The 22,800-nt window shown below is 40.0% G+C and overlaps 1 protein-coding gene and 1 pseudogene across 2 annotated transcripts; both read right to left on the reverse strand.

The window, feature by feature from the left end:
* Positions 1-1,248: 1,248 nt before the first annotated feature.
* On the reverse strand, positions 1,249-14,976 carry LOC121526002 (actin, alpha cardiac muscle-like). 2 transcript variants are annotated; one of them, XM_041812249.1, is made up of 9 exons: positions 14,921-14,976; positions 6,063-6,215; positions 5,855-5,983; positions 5,560-5,670; positions 5,387-5,471; positions 3,988-4,149; positions 3,715-3,906; positions 3,450-3,631; positions 1,249-3,364 (listed from the first exon to the last, which is right to left on the reverse strand). In XM_041812249.1, exons 2-9 carry the CDS (start codon positions 6,189-6,191, stop codon positions 3,221-3,223), a joined length of 1,134 nt encoding a protein of 377 aa, XP_041668183.1. In that variant the 5' UTR covers positions 6,192-6,215; positions 14,921-14,976; the 3' UTR covers positions 1,249-3,220. The 2 variants fall into 2 exon arrangements, with proteins under 2 accessions (XP_041668183.1, XP_041668185.1); XM_041812251.1 differs by lacking the exon at positions 14,921-14,976 and adding an exon at positions 7,359-7,462.
* A 1,855-nt stretch (positions 14,977-16,831) lies between these two features.
* Positions 16,832-20,019, reverse strand: LOC121526020 (annotated as a pseudogene).
* Between the last annotated feature and the right edge of the window lie 2,781 nt (positions 20,020-22,800).

A 22,800-nucleotide genomic window follows, 5' to 3' on the forward strand; every position in this document is an offset into this window, starting at 1 on the left:
TGATACTATATGCTGCTATTGTCTTGCTGTATTTTCCACTTGGCAAGTTTTCTTCATATCAAAGGAAACAGATGAGCTAAAGCAAACTATACTGCCCTACACTGTGTGATTGGGCTTCATCAGGTCTTCTAGTTATAAATCAATTAGCAGATTGGCTTCATGGCATTGTAAAACCTGAAAACAGGTACTTTGTGGTGGAAGCCACCTGTGTTTTATGTTTATTTGATTAATGAATGAACAGTCTTTGCTTTGATTTGTTGCTTCACAGCATTTGAGTTAAACCCATTAAAAATTTTGATTTTTTTGGGCCAAACACTGACAGTCCTGGTTGAAAGAGGTCTTTCAAAAACAAAATTAATTTTGTTCTGAATAGAAACATTAAATATGCCACTGCACGTGCTGTGGTAAAGGGACTCTCAACGTAAAAAGAATGTCTAAATCTTACACATATGCACCAGTATGGCAGTGTGAAGGAGTATGAATAAAGTGTTTGACCTCTAACCGGAGTCCAGAGAAAGTTATGAAGTGGCGAAATATAAATAAAAACGAATGAAAAATCCAAAACTATTATAACCTTGCAGAGGAAACACTGCCATGAGACCACAGCTCCTATGACCATAAGAGGGCAGCAGAGACCACAGTCTTCTCTTGCAGAAAACAGTTTAGAAGTAATAAAACACCAAATAAACACAATGAGGCATATCATAGTAAAGGAGAGTTTGGTTTCAGTTTATCCACAAAATCAATCAAAATGCAAATACAGTCAATCATGGCTCATCACATTTGTAAAATGGGACTCTGCAGAAGCTTTCTGGAGCCTGTGAGTAGGGGCCCATATGTCAAATACCATACACAATACATATAATTTTCAATAACATTCATGGCACTAACTCAGAATGTCTGTTCAGATGGAGGACCTTGACACCATCACTAGTCGTCTTTCAGAAAAAGTCACGGAGGAGATTGACTTCTTTGCTCTGAGTAAATTTTAGGACAAGAGGAGATTTGTTAGGGCCGTGCTAAAAGAGCTCTACATGGAGTATGGCTCTCAAGAGAGACTCTGAGGGCAGCTTTATCAGATGAGACAGATTTTGATGAAGCTGTCCTAGAACATGTGAAACTCTATCTGGTACCTTCCAAAATCCACCAAATCCAAGTTTAGTTAAGAGGTTCTTTGCGGCACTGGGAAGAAAGATAATGGCCCCCTTTTCCTCGTGCATGAACACAGAGGATTAAATTGACCCCAACCTTGATCTTCACTGTGTTGTTTCCAACAGTTGGCATTTTGACGGTTTATGGCTTCTATTTAGGTGTGGTGTCAGATTTTTTTTTTAAATATTTTTTTAAATAGGATTTTATATCTTAATGATACAAACAAAGCAGAGCTGAAATAAAACAACACAAAAAAGACAAACACAACAGAACAAACCCACCCCAAAATGGTGACAAGCGCTGCAAAGGACAATCACATACAGACTTTTAAACATAAATTGCATCAAAATAAAATATTTTGTCATGTTTACACAAAAGGTGTGAGATTGAACAAGCAGGATAGCTGAATACAATAATGCTGTGTGACAGTACAACTAAAGCAACACAGACAGAGTCAGCCGGCAACAAAAATAGATCATTTGAAACTAAAAACCGCCTTTAGTGTTTTTGAAGTAATGAGTCCAAGGGGTTCCATAATGTCCAGAATTTATCAGATTTGTGGCTGAAGTCATGAATCAGTTTCTCCAAAGGGAAAAAGGCTGCAATTTGTGAAATCCAGCAGACCAACGCAGCAAGATACACTTTTTCACCAGAAACAAGAGAATTGTTAACAGTGATTTAACATCTATATTAAAAAGACTGTTAGGCATATGATTCAACAAATAAATGAAGAAGACAATGGGAACTGTTTGCCAGTGATCTCCGTAATCACAGAATGGACTTCTTTCCAAAATGTTTGATCAAAGTTACATGACCAAAACATATGAATAGATGTATCTTTTTGAATCTTGCATTTAAACGAAGATTTGAAGTGTTTGGGAACATTCTCTGAAGGCGAACTGGTGTAAAATATGTTCTATGAAAGAATTTAAAATTGTGTTCATGTAAAGAGATTGAAGTATATTTTGGAAAAATTTCACTGCAGATCCTTTCGCAATCGATAGCACTGAATGTCACCCCCAGATCACGCTCCCACAGCAGCCTCAGAGATTCAAAAACTGATGAATCAGAGTGCAGCAACAGCGTGTAAAACTTGGAGATAATACCTTTAAGTGTTTTGCAGGAGACTACAACACTCTCAAGTTCTGACAGTATCAGTTGGACTGAATCTTTCTCCAAAAAAGACACAGTGAAATAACGAATTTGAAAATACCTGATAAAGTCTTTATGAAGAATATCAAAGTCATTTTTAATTTGCTCGAATGTCTTAAAGGAGCAAGAGATCAACAGGCCAGTAAAATCTGAGAGACCTTTAGAGGACCATTCTAATAGACTAATAGCTCTGATTTGACGAGGAAAATCTGGATTTAATGATAGAGGTGACCAAACAGATAGAATAGAAGGAATTTTTAAGTATCCTCTAATATCTCTCCTGACCAGCAGTGTATTGAAGACAACAGAGTTATTATGGAGTGCTTTCAGCTGATCTATATTATTGATAAACAAAAGTGATTTTAACTGTCTGGGTTGACAAGCTAAAGATTCAAGCCTTACCCATAGAGAATCCTGTCTATCTAAACACCAGTTTGTCATTATTTTAAGTTGAGAGCATAAACGGCACATTTAAATTGAATGCAGTTAGTCAAAATGTCACCAATGGCGAGCATACAGTCAGGTTGGGTTCCTGCTTTGGGGTTCCATCATCCTTCTGGGTTTGCGCCGGGTGCTCCTGTTTCCCCCACCAATTAAATCTTGAATAGACTTAGAAACTCTATATCCAAACAAGCTTGTATTTTGCATGTATCTCTTTCTTCTGTAAGAATTTAAGGGTTGCATGGTTGTTTTGGGGGTTGAGTACATCTAAAAGTGTTTATCTTCATAGTGTTTCAGCAAAGATTTTTCAAAATTAGTCGTGGAGCAGTTTACAACACTACCTAAACCTGCTGCAAATTCCAAACACAGAACAGGTGGCTCTCTCACAAGGGCTTATCTTTATTACAGAACATACACATATATACAGGAGACAACAGCGTACAAATGCACGGACAAAAGGAGGTTGAATGTGTGTTTAGAAGCACTTCCTGTGGACGATGGAGGGGCCGGCCTCATCGTACTCCTGCTTGCTGATCCACATCTGCTGGAAGGTGGACAGAGAGGCCAGGATGGAACCGCCGATCCAGACGGAGTACTTCCTCTCAGGGGGAGCAATGATCTAAATAACAAATAAAAATCATTAAAAGTTAGAACTGAATGACAATTCCCAGTTTTAATCTGATGACTTGGATTCACTCTTTCACCTTGATCTTCATGGTGCTGGGGGCTAGGGCTGTGATTTCCTTCTGCATACGATCAGCAATACCAGGGTACATGGTGGTACCACCAGACAGCACGTTGTTGGCGTACAGGTCCTTACGGATGTCAATGTCACACTTCATGATGCTGTTGTAGGCGGTTTCATGGATGCCAGCAGATTCCATACCTAGCAGAGGCCAAGTAAAATTCATAAGTTTTGCCTTGATTTTTTGTTTAATGCATCACAAGACATATTCACAGATCACTCACCAATGAAAGAAGGCTGGAACAGGGTCTCTGGGCAACGGAAACGCTCATTACCAATGGTGATGACCTGACCGTCGGGCAGCTCATAGCTCTTCTCCAGGGAGGAGGAGGAGGCAGCAGTGGCCATCTCGTTCTCAAAGTCAAGAGCCACATAGCACAGCTTCTCCTTGATGTCACGCACAATCTCACGCTCAGCTGAGAAGCAGAAAGTTCATGGATTAAGAAAAACATTTTATGGACACACTGAACAGTTAAACCATGACGCTTTAAACATACCAGTTGTGACAAAGGAGTAGCCACGCTCAGTCAGAATTTTCATCAGGTAGTCGGTCAGGTCACGGCCAGCAAGATCCAGACGCATGATGGCGTGTGGGAGAGCGTAACCCTCATAGATGGGGACGTTGTGGGTCACACCATCACCAGAGTCCAGCACGATACCTTTAGCAAACAGAAATGCACCATGGTCAGTCAGTCGTGGATTTCTGCGAAGGCTATGATTGTCAGCTGGCCTCAAGTACAATATGTGCCACATCATAAACCACAACATACTGCTGACACCACTTGACAAATAGTCTGCTGGAGAGATAAACACCTCTTCTTGACAACAAGACGGGAATAAACCAGAAGATTGACGTCCTCAGAAAGTAAAGGGTCAGTGAATTTTCTGGCACTTCCATTTCCTGGTTGAAACCAGCCTCAGGAATTGGGAGAAAATCTTCTTAATTCAGTTTTGTCAGAAAATGGAAAAAAAGGAAAAAGAGCTGTTTTTCTCATTTTTTGAAAAGAAAAAAAAAAAGGAAGAACATTTTTGTTTTTGAAAAAAATAGAAAAAGATGGAAAAATAGCAGTTTTCTAAACATGGGTCCAATTTTTCTTCAATTCTGTTATTTTGTTTCCTCATTTTAATGAAATACTTGAGGAAAAAGGAATGGGAAAGCACTCGTGTCAAAATTTTAGCCTAAATAGCCACCCACTGTGTTTTACAGTACAATAATATTTCAGTTTGCTTTAAACAATGTATTAAATATGTTGATGGTAAAAGTACTGCAGTTTTAATGGACTATATTAATATAAGGGGGAAAACAATATATTTTGAAACAATAAGCTTGGACTGTTTGAGGTATTTATCCATGTACTCAATTTTACCATTTTTACTCTGATCATTTATCTATTTATTTTGTACACACAATAATAAATGAACCTTTCCACTTTACATGGATAAATGACTGTCAATGAAGTATATTTCAATACCTCATTGACATGTTTAATACATTGTTTAAAGCAAATAAGCCTATTATTATGCAATAAAACATAGTGTATGGCTATGAAATATGAAATGAGGGCTTTTATTTTGAAATGTTCACATTTTCCATTGGGTCTAATGATTGCCCTTTACTCAAGTTTTTAATAAAAACAAGAAAACAAAATAACAGAATTGACTTAAAAAGGATCCTTTTTTGTTTTTTGTTTTGTTTGTTTGTTTTGTTTATTCATTTTTGTGACTGAAATGGGATGAGGTTTTTTTCGAATTTTTTCGTCGCAAAAGAGAAAATGGCAACCAGGAATGGACTTGCCAGAAAATACACTGACCATGAAGTTCATCACTCTCTCCCTTGCTGTTGAATCAGTTCTAAATTTAAGGCATAAATTGGGAACAAAGCTGCAGGGTACTGACCAGTGGTACGGCCAGAGGCATACAGGGACAGGACAGCCTGGATGGCCACATACATGGCAGGGACATTAAAGGTCTCAAACATGATCTGGACAAAAAAACGGAGACAAGAATTAACAGACTGTCCTTTAATTTGAGAACTAAGGAGAGAGCAGTGCTCTTTGACTGTACAGTACCTGGGTCATCTTCTCCCTGTTGGCTTTGGGGTTAAAGGGGGCCTCAGTGAGCAGGGTGGGGTGCTCTTCAGGGGCCACACGCAGCTCATTGTAAAAGGTGTGGTGCCAGATCTGACAGAGGAGAGCAAACAGCTGAATTCAGGACTTGGCTGAATAAACAACAACCAGTTCCTCTAAGTGAAGCGCCAAACTAAACACTAGCAGCTTTAACGGTGGCGCCATGCTGTGAATTCTCAATGATGCAGCACGTCAGCTGCCATGAATGTTGTAAATGAGCCTTGCTGTCAACACAAACCCTCTCCATGTCATCCCAGTTGGTGATGATGCCATGCTCAATGGGGTACTTCAGGGTCAGGATACCCCTTTTACTCTGGGCCTCATCGCCTACGTAGCTGTCCTTCTGACCCATACCCACCATCACACCCTGGAGGAAAAAACATAAGAGGAGCATAAGACTCACGAAGAAGCTTGTAGGTGATTAAAGAGGATTGTTTTAAGTGTACCTGGTGGCGGGGCCTTCCAACAATGGAAGGGAAGACAGCACGGGGAGCGTCATCTCCGGCGAATCCAGCCTTGACCAAGCCAGAGCCATTGTCGCACACGAGGGCGGTGGTCTCGTCGTCGTCACACATTTTTAGGCTTTACTGGTGGATGGTCTGAAGATTTGAGAGTTGAGGGAAGAGAACATTTAGTAGCTGTTGAAACTGACCACCATAGAATACATAGTAGGAAGGCCTGTTGTAATGAAACAATCACAGACACTCTACCACTGAAGGGGTTGATAATGTGATGATATGATTACACCTGCTATATCTGGAAGAAGTCACTCACACAACCAGTAAGACATTCATATATTTAATAGATATGTAAGCTGTCATCTGGGGGTCTCTGAAGACCCGCCAAGGCTATCTCACAACAGCTTTGAAGGAATTATCACATTCAAACACTAATACGACCCTGCTATCTATAGAGAGAGAGCTAATTAGACATGCCTTTGGATGCTATTTCAGCGCTAACCTTGCTGCACCACCAAAAAAGAGAGAAACAAATGTTTTTCAAGAAAAAAACTCTCAAAATTCTCAAGTTTAAAGTCATTAATTTACGAGAAAAAACAGCAGAATTCTTGAGATCATAAGGTTATCAACCTTGTGACAAACTAATCTTAAACCCTGGCAAAATGTGCCTCAAAGTTGCTGTCCCTGAGCCCATACTCCATAGGTCCCTCCAACTCAACTTCCTCTTTTCTACACCCTCCCAGTTCATCCACTGTCCCTGCTTAGCCTGAGCCACAGCCTAGGTACACCCTACTAATTCCCTCTGTCTATGTACTATTGTCCTATTGGCTGGTTTATCAAAAAAATCCTAGAAATATGTTTGGAGTATGCAGAGAGAGCTTCATATGCACCCACAGAGAAAGTCTTGTGCACATGCATAATTAAAAAGACAGTGTCAGAAGCAGCCAGAAATAGAGGATGATGGCTTGAGCACGAGCAACAAAGAAACTGAAAGCAGTTGGCGTTAGAAGCGCAGAACATGCTGAAAAGCCGCACCTCTGCATTGTTTGTGACAGTTTGATATTCACAAAGCACTGACCCGCCAAAGTATAAACCAAAGTAATTCCACTGATAATCAAATATGTAAAATAAAGAGCGCTGCATGTAAATACCGACTATTTATTAAAACACTTATGAATACATTTTTGTACTGTATTTATAGAGAGTCATCTAAAAGGTTTTGGAATTATCTTAAATGAGGGTCTTCTTGAGGTTTGGGCTGTGAGTTGAGCTCATCATCAGTACCTGACGTTGCTCAGATTGACGCTGTGAAGAGAAAGGTTTCTCTTTCACTAAGCTGTGCCTCCTCTCTCCTCCTGTCTTTTCCTCACATCTCTCTTTCAATCCCTAGGAAGGAAGGATACCAAAATATCACTCACATACCCTTATATCCACCCTTTGAAATCAACAGGTTGCTGAAACATGTATTGACATGTCTCCATCTAGTGGTGAAGCAGAAGAATCATCGTCAACTTCTACTGGAGAAGCTGTAAGTTGCCATTCATTGTCCAACTATATCAAATTTTTTGCTTAGGCTAGCTGTCACAATATCTAAGGAAAACAGATGAGCTGGCAAAAATTAAACCGCAGAAGAAAAGATTTGAAGATCAGCTTCATGGCATTTTAACACCAAAAACAGGTACTTTGTGGTGGAAGCCACCTGTGTTGTATGTGTAACTGATTTATCAATGAACAGCCTGCTTTAATTTGTTGCTTCACAGCAGCAGAATAATAAACATTTCAATCAAAGCAACAAAAATCAGCTTTATTTATGTATGCTTTGGTATGATACAGCCTTCTTAAAAATGCTTTCCCATTAAAACAGAATGACCTTTTTACTGGCAATGTTAACAACGTAGATGGAGACACACAACTAAATGATTAGGAAAGTAATGTCAACATTGCTAGGTCATAATGTGCCAAACCATGAGGATGCTGGACAATGAAGTAAAAGATACTGAGACAGCTTTAGTTGAGGAGAACTGAATAATCGTCTGAAGAGACAACAAATATGTTGATGTGGAAAATTGGGCAAAAAGTGGCAAAATTGGCTAAAATGATTGTTTTTTGAAATGTGGCAAATTTAGGCAAAAAAAGGCCAAACAATAGCAAAAGTGGACAAAAATTGGCAAAAAGGTGGCACAACTGGGTTAACAGTGGCCAAAAGGGGTAAAAAGTGATGAAAAATTGGCAAAAAAGACAAAACAATAGCAAGAGTGGGCAAAAATTGGCAAAAAGGTGGCACAAATGGGTTAAAAGTGGCACAAAAAGTGGCAAAAATGGGTTAAAAGTGATGAAAAATTGGAAAAAATTGACAAAACAATAGCAAAAGTGTGCAAAAAGGTTTATAAAGGTGGCACAAATGGGTTTGGATTTGCAAAAACATGTTGAAAGTGTCAAAACGGTGCAACAATAGGTTACAAGTGGCAAAAAGTACAAATTCTCCAGGCACACCTAGACTTGCTTCAAGGCACACTAGTGTGGGCCACATCATTTGAGAACCACTGCATTTGTGAAATGGGTCTCTCCAGAAGCTTTCTGGAACATTAGGACGTTTTGTTAAAAGCGCTTTTAAAACCCGTTAACTGAAACGCATATAAGGATGCCGGTCGTATAAAAAATGCTAACAACTTACACAGGAAGTGCTAATGTTATTCTGTTCTTTTATTCTATCAAGAAAAAATATGAAGCTTTAGCAGAGAAATAAGGAACGGTCGTGGTTATTTACCGTAGGAAACAATGGGAGACTGTGTTTCGACTAGGTCTTCAGTTCATTGAAATGTCAGTGTGTCATGACCTCACATAACCTTTCTTCTCACCGCCTCCTTCTCTTCCTCTGCAGGTTAGCATAAACAGCGCAGTAGCTCACCATGACAACAGACGAATAACGCGACTGAACTGCCATTTCTCTAATTTCGTTGTCGACAAAACTAACAAAGCTGTTGCGAAGAGTCATCATTATCTAAAGGTAAGAACTATCTGTGGATAAATTTGGAAGACATTAAATATTGTCCAAAGCGTTTCGATTAACAATGAGAGGGGTGAGGGTGCGTGCGCGCATGCGCGAGTTTAAGGTGATTCCCTGTTTTTAGGCCCTTGGCTCTATGCTTGATCCTGTGCCTTGATCCTTGACGTCACTAAAATTAGTAGTACTACCCACACCAGGAGAGTTACACCTGTGTTAATAGTTGACAAGAGTCTTTAAAGTCAAGTCAGAGGCAGCAGTGAATATTTACACAGCAGCTGATAATTTACTAGAAACTTGTTTTGAAACTGACATTGGTAAAGATGATTGAAGAAAATATTTCCAAAATGAGATCGGTGAATGAGATAGATACATTTGAAGAAAATATTTCCAAAATGAGATCTGTTAATGAGATGGATAAAACGGTTCTAATCAAATCAGAATCTCTTCGTCCCTGGTGGACAAACATTTTGAGAAAATCACATCAGCACAGTGGAGCAAGATGGCTGTTGGAATTTGGGATCCAGCCACAGAGGACACTCTGGCTGACATGTTGATGGAGATAATGCAGTCATGCACTGCTGACGTCCTGAAAATTGTCATCCCAGTGTATCGGGAGCGTCTGGCCAAAACGTGTCCCAACCTGAGATAGCTGCAGGATCGGGTGACTTCAATGTAACAGCACGCCTTGGAGACTCCTCTCAGAGAGCTTCGCCAGTGCTCTGCAGGTCCCACATGAAAAATCTGAGAGTGCAGAAAAGCTGACGGAGCTGGTGGAGAGTGAAGTTTCACAGAAGGCAAACTGTCTTCTATCTGTGGCTGCAAACAGCCCATATTTACCAAAAGATCCTGCCGTTTATGTCACCAGTTCCGTGTCCAGTCTGTCATCTCTGCGGTGCATGTTGACCTATGCAGCTGAGTGTCTGAAAGACTTTTTAAGTAAGCTAAACTTTAAGAGTCTTGGATTTTGTATGGGGCCACAAGATGTAAAGATTGTCTCTAGCCAGGGATGTAAATCACAAGTAGGCTCTGTGTGTTCTCTGGCAAAAGAGGAAGAAATGCAATGGGAATCTACTCCAAGCTTAAAATCAAAGATTTCTGTTGAGTCAGCGGTCCAATCAGTAAGTGATGTCCTGAAGAAGTGGTCTGATCAGAAACCAGACATCACTGAAGAGGCAGAAAATGACACCTCTTTTGATGTTTACAATGCAGCAACTGAAATTGTAAACCAAATAACAGATGGTTTGCAGGATGCTGACATTAAAGAGGAAATTCCTGAGCCGAGGAGCCCGGCTAAACCTCGTGTGAATATGAGGCCAATACTTGGCATGGTGAGGGACTTCTTTTCCTCAAACACAACACCTCAAAAAGACACCAGCACTAAGGAAGGGGTTCATAAAGTCAAATTCTACCAAGTTGTGGGGAACAAAATTGAGGAAACGATTGGAAATCTACAAAATCAGTTTAGAAAAAAAGACACAGACTTCACGGTGAGTCTTAAACAGGTGTCAGAGTCCATCAGGCTCATGGAGGAACAAAGGGCTCTGGAAGAATCTTTACCAGGAGTTGTTCCAGAACCAAAGGCCATTAAAAAATTTCGCTTTCAGGTTTCGGATTCACGACCTATCCCAGAGATAGAGAAGACGCCTTCTCCCTTACATCGTGCAGACATCACAAAGGAAGTTGACATCTTGTTTGAAAAGATCAACTCACCACAAAAGGATGTCCGATGTGGAAATGAAAAACTGGAAAGCATCATGTCTAGCCGCGAGATCCAGATGTTTGCAAAGGACCTGACAGATAAAATTTATGGTCATTTGAATGCTCACCAGACATCTTCTCATCCCCTTGTCCCACGGAGAAATTGTTACTCTGCCCCTGTCTTTTCCAAGAGAAGGGTGGACCAAACTACTCCTGAGGTCCAGTATATGATGGTAGAGGAGGCAGTGAGAGCATTCTTGCAGAAAGTCTTACTCTGGTTGGAGAAGGAGCCATCAGCTAATACAGAATTCAATCAGAAAGTTTCAGGTGCACTGACAGATATAGAAAACCTGATTCCAATAATGCTGAACCCATCTGAAGAGAAGTGTGATGGCCAGAAGACAGTAACATCTTCTTCCAGTCAGCTATCATCTACTGACATAGCCACACAAAGCTCTTCTTTGTGCTACGACGACTCAAATCTGCGTTATCATTTTGATAGTTATATTTTGACCTCGCGCTATGAATGGGTGTCTTCATGTCCAAATTCACCTGAGGTACTCTCTGTGTCTCCTCCGACCTCCTGCCTGAGCCATTCATCACCACCCAACAATCTGGTGACAGGCTCAGAAAGGTTGTTGGTTAAAGACCACTTAGAGGAAACCAAAACCTCATCTGAGAAGTTAACCACTAAGGTGCTTTCGGCTCCAAGTAATGCCTCATCCCATGCAGACATCAGAATGACTAACAGACTCTTTTCCATTCTGATGGCAAAGCTCTATTCAGAAGCACCCAAGAAACTCAGAATGTCCGTTCAGATGGAGGACCTTGATACCTTCACCAGCCGTCTGGCAGAGAAAGTCACGGAGGAGATTGGCTTCTCTGCTTTGAGTAAAATCCAGGACAGGAGGAGATTTGTTAAGGCCGTGCTAAAAGAGCTCTACATGGAGTATGGCTCTGCAGGAAAGACTCTGAGGGCAGCTTTATCAGATGAGACAGATTTTAATGAAGCTGTCCTAGAGTATGTGAAGCTCCATCTGGACCCCATCCTGCATCCCCCAAAACAAAGTTTAGTTACGAGGTTCTTTGTGGCACTGGGAAAAAAAATAACGGCCCCCTTTTCCTCGTGCATGAACACAGAGGACTAAATTGACCCCCAACCTTGATCTTCTCTGTGTTGTTTCTCACAGTTGGCATTTGACAGTTAATTGCTTCTATTTAGGCGTGTCGCTAAACGACACTTTTAAATTGAAGGCAGTTAGTCAAAATGCCAGCAATGGGGAGCATACAGTCAGGTTGGGGTTCCGTCATCCGTTAGGGTTTACGCCGGGTGCTCCGGTTCGCCCACCGATTAAATATTGGTAAAAAAAAATCAAAAATAAAAATAAACAAACAAAATTGCACTTTGCATATATTTCTCTTTGCTCTAGGGTATGAGTGAAAATGTGTCAACTTGATTTGTCAACAAAGTATGGTTGATTTTTGGGGTTGAACACATTCATTTTCAATCACAACAGACATTATTCAATAAAGAAACTGGGTCACAATTAGAAGATGTACACGGAGACAAAACATACTGGTGAAATAAAATGTAAAAAATAATTTGTGCCTCAAAGTTCTGCTAAATGATCCTAACAGACTCACCAAAGCTTTATTCACCAAGGTTTTATAACACTGCCCAATAAGTTATTTTCTGTCCTTGCATATTATCCTATGGCACACTCTACCATGCTGTCATACATATAGACAAAATAAAGACATCTGTGCACAGAGCTACCATACAGCATCAAGTAAATTACTCACAAACCCTTGTGCCCTCACTGTTGAGATCCACAGATTGCTGAACAAGCATGGAAATGTCTACACTTAGTGGTAAAGGAGAACATCTAATGCATAACCAACTTCTACTTGTGATACTATATGCTGCTATTGTCTTGCTGTATTTTCCACTTGGCAAGTTTTCTTCATATCAAAGGAAACAGATGAGCTAAGGCAAACTATACTGCCCTACACAGTGTGATTGGGCTTCATCAGGTCTTCTAGTTATAAATCAATTAGCAGATTGGCTTCATGGCATTGTAAAACCTGAAAACAGGTACTTTGTGGTGGAAGCCACCTGTGTTTTATGTTTATTTGATTAATGAATGAACAGTCTTTGCTTTGATTTGTTGCTTCACAGCATTTGAGTTAAACCCATTAAAAATTTTGATTTTTTTGGGCCAAACACTGACAGTCCTGGTTGAAAGAGGTCTTTCAAAAACAAAATTAATTTTGTTCTGAATAGAAACATTAAATATGCCACTGCACGTGCTGTGGTAAAGGGACTCTCAACGTAAAAAGAATGTCTAAATCTTACACATATGCACCAGTATGGCAGTGTGAAGGAGTATGAATAAAGTGTTTGACCTCTAACCGGAGTCCAGAGAAAGTTATGAAGTGGCGAAATATAAATAAAAAAGAATGAAAATACAAAACTATTATAACCTTGAAGAGGAAACACTGCCATGAGACCACAGCTCCTATGACCATAAGAGGGCAGCAGAGACCACAGTCTTCTCTTGCAGAAAACAGTTTAGAAGTAATAAAACACCAAATAAACACAATGAGGCATATCATAGTAAAGGAGAGTTTGGTTTCAGTTTATCCACAAAATCAATCAAAATGCAAATACAGTCAATCATGGCTCATCACATTTGTAAAATGGGACTCTGCAGAAGCTTTCTGGAGCCTGTGAGTAGGGGCCCATATGTCAAATACCATACACAATACATATAATTTTCAATAACATTCATGGCACTAACTAAGAATGTCTGTTCAGATGGAGGACCTTGACACCATCACTAGTCGTCTTTCAGAAAAAGTCACGGAGGAGATTGACTTCTTTACTCTGAGTAAATTTTAGGACAAGAGGAGATTTGTTAGGGCCGTGCTAAAAGAGCTCTACATGGAGTATGGCTCTCCAAGAGAGACTCTGAGGGCAGCTTTATCAGATGAGACAGATTTTGATGAAGCTGTCCTAGAACATGTGAAACTCTATCTGGTACCTTCCAAAATCCACCAAATCCAAGTTTAGTTAAGAGGTTCTTTGCGGCACTGGGAAGAAAGATAATGGCCCCCTTTTCCTCGTGCATGAACACAGAGGATTAAATTGACCCCCAACCTTGATCTTCACTGTGTTGTTTCCAACAGTTGGCATTTTGACGGTTTATGGCTTCTATTTAGGTGTGGTGTCAGATTTTTTTTTTTTATATTTTTTTAAATAGGATTTTATATCTTAATGATACAAACAAAGCAGAGCTGAAATAAAACAACACAAAAAAGACAAATGTTACCGGCCAGACCTAGGGGAAATCTGGCACGGCAGCAACACTACCCAGGTACAGTACACTGTGTAGTGAAATTATAGTCTGTGGAATGATAGAGGACGAGAGTTAACGTCTTTCCCATGGCAGCTTGTTTATTGACTGAGCTTTAAGTGAATTTAATATCAGCATGACACTTATTAATTCACTGAAAATCAAAAGAGCAATAACTAAACAATGACATGCTCGTGTAAAGTGAAACAGATGCAAAACTTCAAAATATATCTCAATATATTGCATGTATCTAAAATGTTCACTAACATAAAATATGTCAAGCACATTCAGTTTATGCCTGGATCTCTGCTATTCCTACTACTGCTCATACAGTCACATAAATTACACACAGCGTCTTCTGAGCTATTGAACTCAACTTTAAACTACGCCGCATGCGCACAGTCAGTTGCATAGTTTCACAAAATGGCGCTGTTACTGAGCGGTAAACAATGACTGAAACACTGAATGATAAATACCTGCATTGAACATTACTTACTCTCTGCTACTGGCTACTAGTCTTAGCAACTGAGAAAATAAACATTCCCTTATGTTTAAAGAACATTTGCTTTACATTCACTCGAGTTACTTGCACTTACCGAACGTCTATTCTCACTGAAACTCAAAGGAAACTTAGCATGCTGCTACACGTCTTGACAAAAAGCTACAAACGTATGTTTACAAACCCGTACAAACTATAGTTCCTGTTTAAACATCACAAAAGACTTTCACGGTAAGTTTATGTCATAGATAACCAGTTAAAACATGAAAGATAACTTTTATACTACCTGTGGAATGATAGAGGACGAGAGTTAACGTCTTTCCCATGGCAGCTTGTTTATTGACTGAGCTGCGCATGTGCAGATCCTGTTAACCAAGTCTCTCTGAGCTGTCCACAGTGGTACACTAGCGACATCTCCTGGACTAAAAGTGTAATAACATGCACAAATCCCAAAATAAGCTGTAGTCCTTCAGAATTTATAACAAAAAAACAGGGGGTGTCTAGTTTTCAGTCCATAAATCAAAACTGCGGTGTTCCAACCTGCTACACAAACACAACAGAACAAACCCACCCCAAAATGGTGACAAGCGCTGCAAAGGACAATCACATACAGACTTTTAAACATAAATTGCATCAAAATAAAATATTTTGTCATGTTTACACAAAAGGTGTGAGATTGAACAAGCAGGATAGCTGAATACAATAATGCTGTGTGACAGTACAACTAAAGCAACACAGACAGAGTCAGCCGGCAACAAAAATAGATCATTTGAAACTAAAAACCGCCTTTAGTGTTTTTGAAGTAATGAGTCCAAGGGGTTCCATAATGTCCAGAATTTATCAGATTTGTGGCTGAAGTCATGAATCAGTTTCTCCAAAGGGAAAAGGGCTGCAATTTGTGAAATCCAGCAGACCAACGCAGCAAGATACACTTTTTCACCAGAAACAAGAGAATTGTTAACAGTGATTTAACATCTGTATTAAAAAGATTGTTAGGCATATGATTCAACAACTAAATGAAGAAGACAATGGGAACTGTTTGCCAGTGATCTCCTGAATCACAGAATGGACTTCTTTCCAAAATGTTTGATCAAAGTTACATGACCAAAACATATGAATAGATGTATCTTTTTGAATCTTGCATTTAAACGAAGATTTGAAGTGTTGGGGAACATTCTCTGAAGGCGAACTGGTGTAAAATATGTTCTATGAAAGAATTTAAAATTGTGTTCATGTATAGAGATTGAAGTATATTTTGGAAAAATTTCACTGCAGATCCTTTCGCAATCGATAGCACTGAATGTCACCCCCAGATCACGCTCCCACAGCAGCCTCAGAGATTCAAAAACTGATGAATCAGAGTGCAGCAACAGCATGTAAAACTTGGAGATAATACCTTTAAGTGTTTTGCAGGAGACTACAACACTCTCAAGTTCTGACAGTATCAGTTGGACTGAATCTTTCTCCAAAAAAGACACAGTGAAATAACGAATTTGAAAATACCTGATAAAGTCTTTATGAAGAATATCAAAGTCATTTTTAATTTGCTCGAATGTCTTAAAGGAGCAAGAGATCAACAGGCCAGTAAAATCTGAGAGACCTTTAGAGGACCATTCTAATAGACTAATAGCTCTGATTTGACGAGGAAAATCTGGATTTAATGATAGAGGTGACCAAACAGATAGAATAGAAGGAATTTTTAAGTATCCTCTAATATCTCTCCTGACCAGCAGTGTATTGAAGACAACAGAGTTATTATAGAGTGCTTTCAGCTGATCTATATTATTGATAAACAAAAGTGATTTTAACTGTCTGGGTTGACAAGCTAAAGATTCAAGCCTTACCCATAGAGAATCCTGTCTATCTAAACACCAGTTTGTCATTATTTTAAGTTGAGAGCATAAACGGCACATTTAAATTGAATGCAGTTAGTCAAAATGTCACCAATGGCGAGCATACAGTCAGGTTGGGTTCCTGCTTTGGGGTTCCATCATCCTTCTGGGTTTGCGCCGGGTGCTCCTGTTTCCCCCACCAATTAAATCTTGAATAGACTTAGAAACTCTATATCCAAACAAGCTTGTATTTTGCATGTATCTCTTTCTTCTGTAAGAATTTAAGGGTTGCATGGTTGTTTTGGGTTTGAGTACATCTAAAAGTGTTTATCTTCATAGTGTTTCAGCAAAGATTTTTCAAAATTAGTCGTGGAGCAGTTTACAACACTACCTAAACCTGCTGCAAATTCCAAACACAGAACAGGTGGCTCTCTCACAAGGGCTTATCTTTATTACAGAACATACACATATATACAGGAGACAACAGCGTACAAATGCACGGACAAAAGGAGGTTGAATGTGTGTTTAGAAGCACTTCCTGTGGACGATGGAGGGGCCGGCCTCATCGTACTCCTGCTTGCTGATCCACATCTGCTGGAAGGTGGACAGAGAGGCCAGGATGGAACCGCCGATCCAGACGGAGTACTTCCTCTCAGGGGGAGCAATGATCTAAATAACAAATAAAAATCATTAAAAGTTAGAACTGAATGACAATTCCCAGTTTTAATCTGATGACTTGGATTCACTCTTTCACCTTGATCTTCATGGTGCTGGGGCTAGGGCTGTGATTTCCTTCTGCATACGATCAGCAATACCAGGGTACATGGTGGTACCACCAGACAGCACGTTGTTGGCGTACAGGTCCTTACGGATGTCAATGTCACACTTCATGATGCTGTTGTAGGCGGTTTCATGGATGCCAGCAGATTCCATACCTAGCAGAGGCCAAGTAAAATTCATAAGTTTTGCCTTGATTTTTTGTTTAATGCATCACAAGACATATTCACAGATCACTCACCAATGAAAGAAGGCTGGAACAGGGTCTCTGGGCAACGGAAACGCTCATTACCAATGGTGATGACCTGACCGTCGGGCAGCTCATAGCTCTTCTCCAGGGAGGAGGAGGAGGCAGCAGTGGCCATCTCGTTCTCAAAGTCAAGAGCCACATAGCACAGCTTCTCCTTGATGTCACGCACAATCTCACGCTCAGCTGAGAAGCAGAAAGTTCATGGATTAAGAAAAACATTTTATGGACACACTGAACAGTTAAACCATGACGCTTTAAACATACCAGTTGTGACAAAGGAGTAGCCACGCTCAGTCAGAATTTTCATCAGGTAGTCGGTCAGGTCACGGCCAGCAAGATCCAGACGCATGATGGCGTGTGGGAGAGCGTAACCCTCATAGATGGGGACGTTGTGGGTCACACCATCACCAGAGTCCAGCACGATACCTTTAGCAAACAGAAATGCACCATGGTCAGTCAGTCGTGGATTTCTGCGAAGGCTATGATTGTCAGCTGGCCTCAAGTACAATATGTGCCACATCATAAACCACAACATACTGCTGACACCACTTGACAAATAGTCTGCTGGAGAGATAAACACCTCTTCTTGACAACAAGACGGGAATAAACCAGAAGATTGACGTCCTCAGAAAGTAAAGGGTCAGTGAATTTTCTGGCACTTCCATTTCCTGGTTGAAACCAGCCTCAGGAATTGGGAGAAAATCTTCTTAATTCAGTTTTGTCAGAAAATGGAAAAAAAGGAAAAAGAGCTGTTTTTCTCATTTTTTGAAAAGAAAAAAAAAAAGGAAGAACATTTTTGTTTTTGAAAAAAATAGAAAAAGATGGAAAAATAGCAGTTTTCTAAACATGGGTCCAATTTTTCTTCAATTCTGTTATTTTGTTTCCTCATTTTAATGAAATACTTGAGGAAAAAGGAATGGGAAAGCACTCGTGTCAAAATTTTAGCCTAAATAGCCACCCACTGTGTTTTACAGTACAATAATATTTCAGTTTGCTTTAAACAATGTATTAAATATGTTGATGGTAAAAGTACTGCAGTTTTAATGGACTATATTAATATAAGGGGGAAAACAATATATTTTGAAACAATAAGCTTGGACTGTTTGAGGTATTTATCCATGTACTCAATTTTACCATTTTTACTCTGATCATTTATCTATTTATTTTGTACACACAATAATAAATGAACCTTTCCACTTTACATGGATAAATGACTGTCAATGAAGTATATTTCAATACCTCATTGACATGTTTAATACATTGTTTAAAGCAAATAAGCCTATTATTATGCAATAAAACATAGTGTATGGCTATGAAATATGAAATGAGGGCTTTTATTTTGAAATGTTCACATTTTCCATTGGGTCTAATGATTGCCCTTTACTCAAGTTTTTAATAAAAACAAGAAAACAAAATAACAGAATTGACTTAAAAAGGATCCTTTTTTGTTTTTTGTTTTTGTTTTTGTTTTGTTTGTTTGTTTTGTTTATTCATTTTTGTGACTGAAATGGGATGAGGTTTTTTTCGAATTTTTTCGTCGCAAAAGAGAAAATGGCAACCAGGAATGGACTTGCCAGAAAATACACTGACCATGAAGTTCATCACTCTCTCCCTTGCTGTTGAATCAGTTCTAAATTTAAGGCATAAATTGGGAACAAAGCTGCAGGGTACTGACCAGTGGTACGGCCAGAGGCATACAGGGACAGGACAGCCTGGATGGCCACATACATGGCAGGGACATTAAAGGTCTCAAACATGATCTGGACAAAAAAACGGAGACAAGAATTAACAGACTGTCCTTTAATTTGAGAACTAAGGAGAGAGCAGTGCTCTTTGACTGTACAGTACCTGGGTCATCTTCTCCCTGTTGGCTTTGGGGTTAAGGGGGGCCTCAGTGAGCAGGGTGGGGTGCTCTTCAGGGGCCACACGCAGCTCATTGTAAAAGGTGTGGTGCCAGATCTGACAGAGGAGAGCAAACAGCTGAATTCAGGACTTGGCTGAATAAACAACAACCAGTTCCTCTAAGTGAAGCGCCAAACTAAACACTAGCAGCTTTAACGGTGGCGCCATGCTGTGAATTCTCAATGATGCAGCACGTCAGCTGCCATGAATGTTGTAAATGAGCCTTGCTGTCAACACAAACCTTCTCCATGTCATCCCAGTTGGTGATGATGCCATGCTCAATGGGGTACTTCAGGGTCAGGATACCCCTTTTACTCTGGGCCTCATCGCCTACGTAGCTGTCCTTCTGACCCATACCCACCATCACACCCTGGAGGAAAAAACATAAGAGGAGCATAAGACTCACAAAGAAGCTTGTAGGTGATTAAAGAGGATTGTTTTAAGCGTACCTGGTGGCGGGGCCTTCCAACAATGGAAGGGAAGACAGCACGGGGAGCGTCATCTCCGGCGAATCCAGCCTTGACCAAGCCAGAGCCATTGTCGCACACGAGGGCGGTGGTCTCGTCGTCGTCACACATTTTTAGGCTTTACTGGTGGATGGTCTGAAGATTTGAGAGTTGAGGGAAGAGAACATTTAGTAGCTGTTGAAACTGACCACCATAGAATACATAGTAGGAAGGCCTGTTGTAATGAAACAATCACAGACACTCTACCACTGAAGGGGTTGATAATGTGATGATATGATTACACCTGCTATATCTGGAAGAAGTCACTCACACAACCAGTAAGACATTCATATATTTAATAGATATGTAAGCTGTCATCTGGGGGTCTCTGAAGACCCGCCAAGGCTATCTCACAACAGCTTTGAAGGAATTATCACATTCAAACACTAATACAACCCTGCTATCTATAGAGAGAGAGCTAATTAGACATGCCTTTGGATGCTATTTCAGCGCTAACCTTGCTGCACCACTACTGATAGCATATCTCCACATGCATGATTGTTCCTGGGACTTCTCAGAGCTGCTGAGGTAGCACCAAAAAGGGGCATAACACAGAGACCTGAGATCTATTTTGAGCTCAGCACCACCTGCAGTGCTTTACAGAGACACACGGATGTACTGCTATTTCAGGTTGTGGGAGAGCTCGTCTGAGTGTCAGACTAGCACCCATCTGTCGCCCCACTGACACTTCTGTTTTACTACAGCTGCCTCTGGACTTCATTCATTGGAGTTAAGGTAAATTTGAGCTCTACATCAAGCTTTTGTGCACTAATCTAAGTACAATACCCATACACTCTGCCTTAGTTTTCAATACCAGGAGGTGTCTCTATCAGCACCCTGTGTCAATTAATAAAATACAAGCAGCAACTCTAGTTTTAACCATAACAGTAGGAGCTGCAGGCAGTTAAAGCTTGTGCAAACCTGACAGTTTGTAATGGAAAAAGAGGTACTTGTTCTTACAAAATTGCACCCCCTTTCATTCAATAATTTCATTAACCTAATGAAAGCCATTAAGAATGGCAGACTCATCTGAAACCAAGTCCGCTGCTGTATTTAAAAGCATTAAAAGCACCTGTAATCAGTCTTTATCCTGATATAGAAAGTATAGAGGCATCAGTATTAATTTTCATCTCCTAACCCGCTACAGAAGCTTTAAGGTAGCTGCAGTTTCATCTTTCATTCAGTCTTTCACAGCATCCTCAGCTAATGTCACTCAAAGTTACAGATAACCACAGTGGTTCAGGGAAACATGCTGCAGGCTGTACTCACCAAGGTGCACTGGTAGACGGATGCTTCCACTGGGACAAAGGCTGAGGGTGAGGGTGAACCTCTTAAATAAGGCCCATGCTGCGTCCGGGGACCAGGGGCGGGGCTGGGGTCGTAGGGTGGGGGTGGGGGGGTGGGTTTCACACAAGTCCAAATAAGATCTGTGAGCTAAAAAGTCAGCAATCTAGAGGGAAGAGTGTCAGGGAAGTCACTTAAGAGATGATGGAAGCATTGAAATATCTCGTTTGATTGATTAATCTCTAATCTCATTAACTTCTCTTTTGATATAAATTTCCCAACGCTAGAGAACAAACATGTTTACAAAAATATTTCTATAAGGAATACAAGGAACACTGCATTTCTAACATGAAAGTTTACCTCATTACCTTATTAAAGACAACGCTTTCATACATCTGTTTTAGTATAATGTCTTTATATCTTTAAAATAACATATCAAAGTGAAAAAATAGTATGAGCATCATTCATTTTGTCGTTTATGCTGTATTTTCTGTTGCTTTTATGCAGCGGATGCCCAAACAGTGCATGCAGAAACACCCATGTCATAGCTTCTAATGGGTTTATTACACTCATAATCACCCACAGGGCCCCACTATCATAACCCAGTCCCTGCCAGTGTCACTAGTGTCTTGTTAAGGAAATGAAAACATTGCATATGTGTGGAACAGCTGATGGTAATGCCAGCCGGGCTGTGCGTCTCATCTGGCTGCGTGAGTGGCCTGTCTGTTTCAGTGCCATGAGCTGACTGGCCCAGCTGTCTCCTTGTAGGGTTATGGTGAGCAGCAGAGTCATGACAGCTCAGCCACTGGGTTCCATGAGTTTGCATGAATGAGCTCCTTATTTGTGCCACCCACTTTTCCTTATATTTACCTCCATGTATGTTGTACCTTATGAGGTCATTCCTGCATCCAGCTTGCAGGAGAACCATTCCTGAAGGAAAAAAAAACAATTTTGGCTGGATTAGAAGGATTATTGTTCATGCATTTTAGTCTTTGAAGTAATAAGAAATGTGCTGATATAAACCATCAATCTAGTTCTCATATTAGCCTGAATAAGAACCTCTGTTAGCAACGTAACTAAACATGAATTTTATCTATTTTATGCTGTAGTGCAATATATCCTTTTTCAAAATATAATAGTAATGTTAACAATGTGGATGGAGCTTTGAGGAAAGTAATGTCAGACTTTATAGTGTGCACAAATGTCAGGATGCCAGAAAATAAAAATAGAAGAAATGGAGACAACTGTTCTGAAAATATAGTGAATAATTAAATAATTGTGAAAAGAGACTAAAAAATGGATGAAAAGTGGCAAGAATGGATTAAAATATTAAAAAGGCATAAATGGGCTAAAAGTGGCAAGAAACAGCAGAAAGTGTCAAAAATGGGTGAACAGAGTCAAAATGGGTTAAAAGTTGCAAAAATTGTCAAAATTTGCTCAGTGTGTCAAAAAACGGGTGAAAAGTTGCAAAAGACTGACATATAATGGCAAGAAATGGGCAGAGAGTGACAAAAGTGGCCAAAAAGCAAAAAAACTGGCAAAATGGCCAAAAAACTAGCAAAATGTAGCTAAACAGGCAAACAAAAAGCAAAAAGATGTTGCAGAAAAGGGCAAA

Source organism: Cheilinus undulatus, linkage group 18 (genome assembly GCF_018320785.1).
Source record: "Cheilinus undulatus linkage group 18, ASM1832078v1, whole genome shotgun sequence".
Classification (NCBI taxonomy): domain Eukaryota; kingdom Metazoa; phylum Chordata; class Actinopteri; order Labriformes; family Labridae; genus Cheilinus; species Cheilinus undulatus.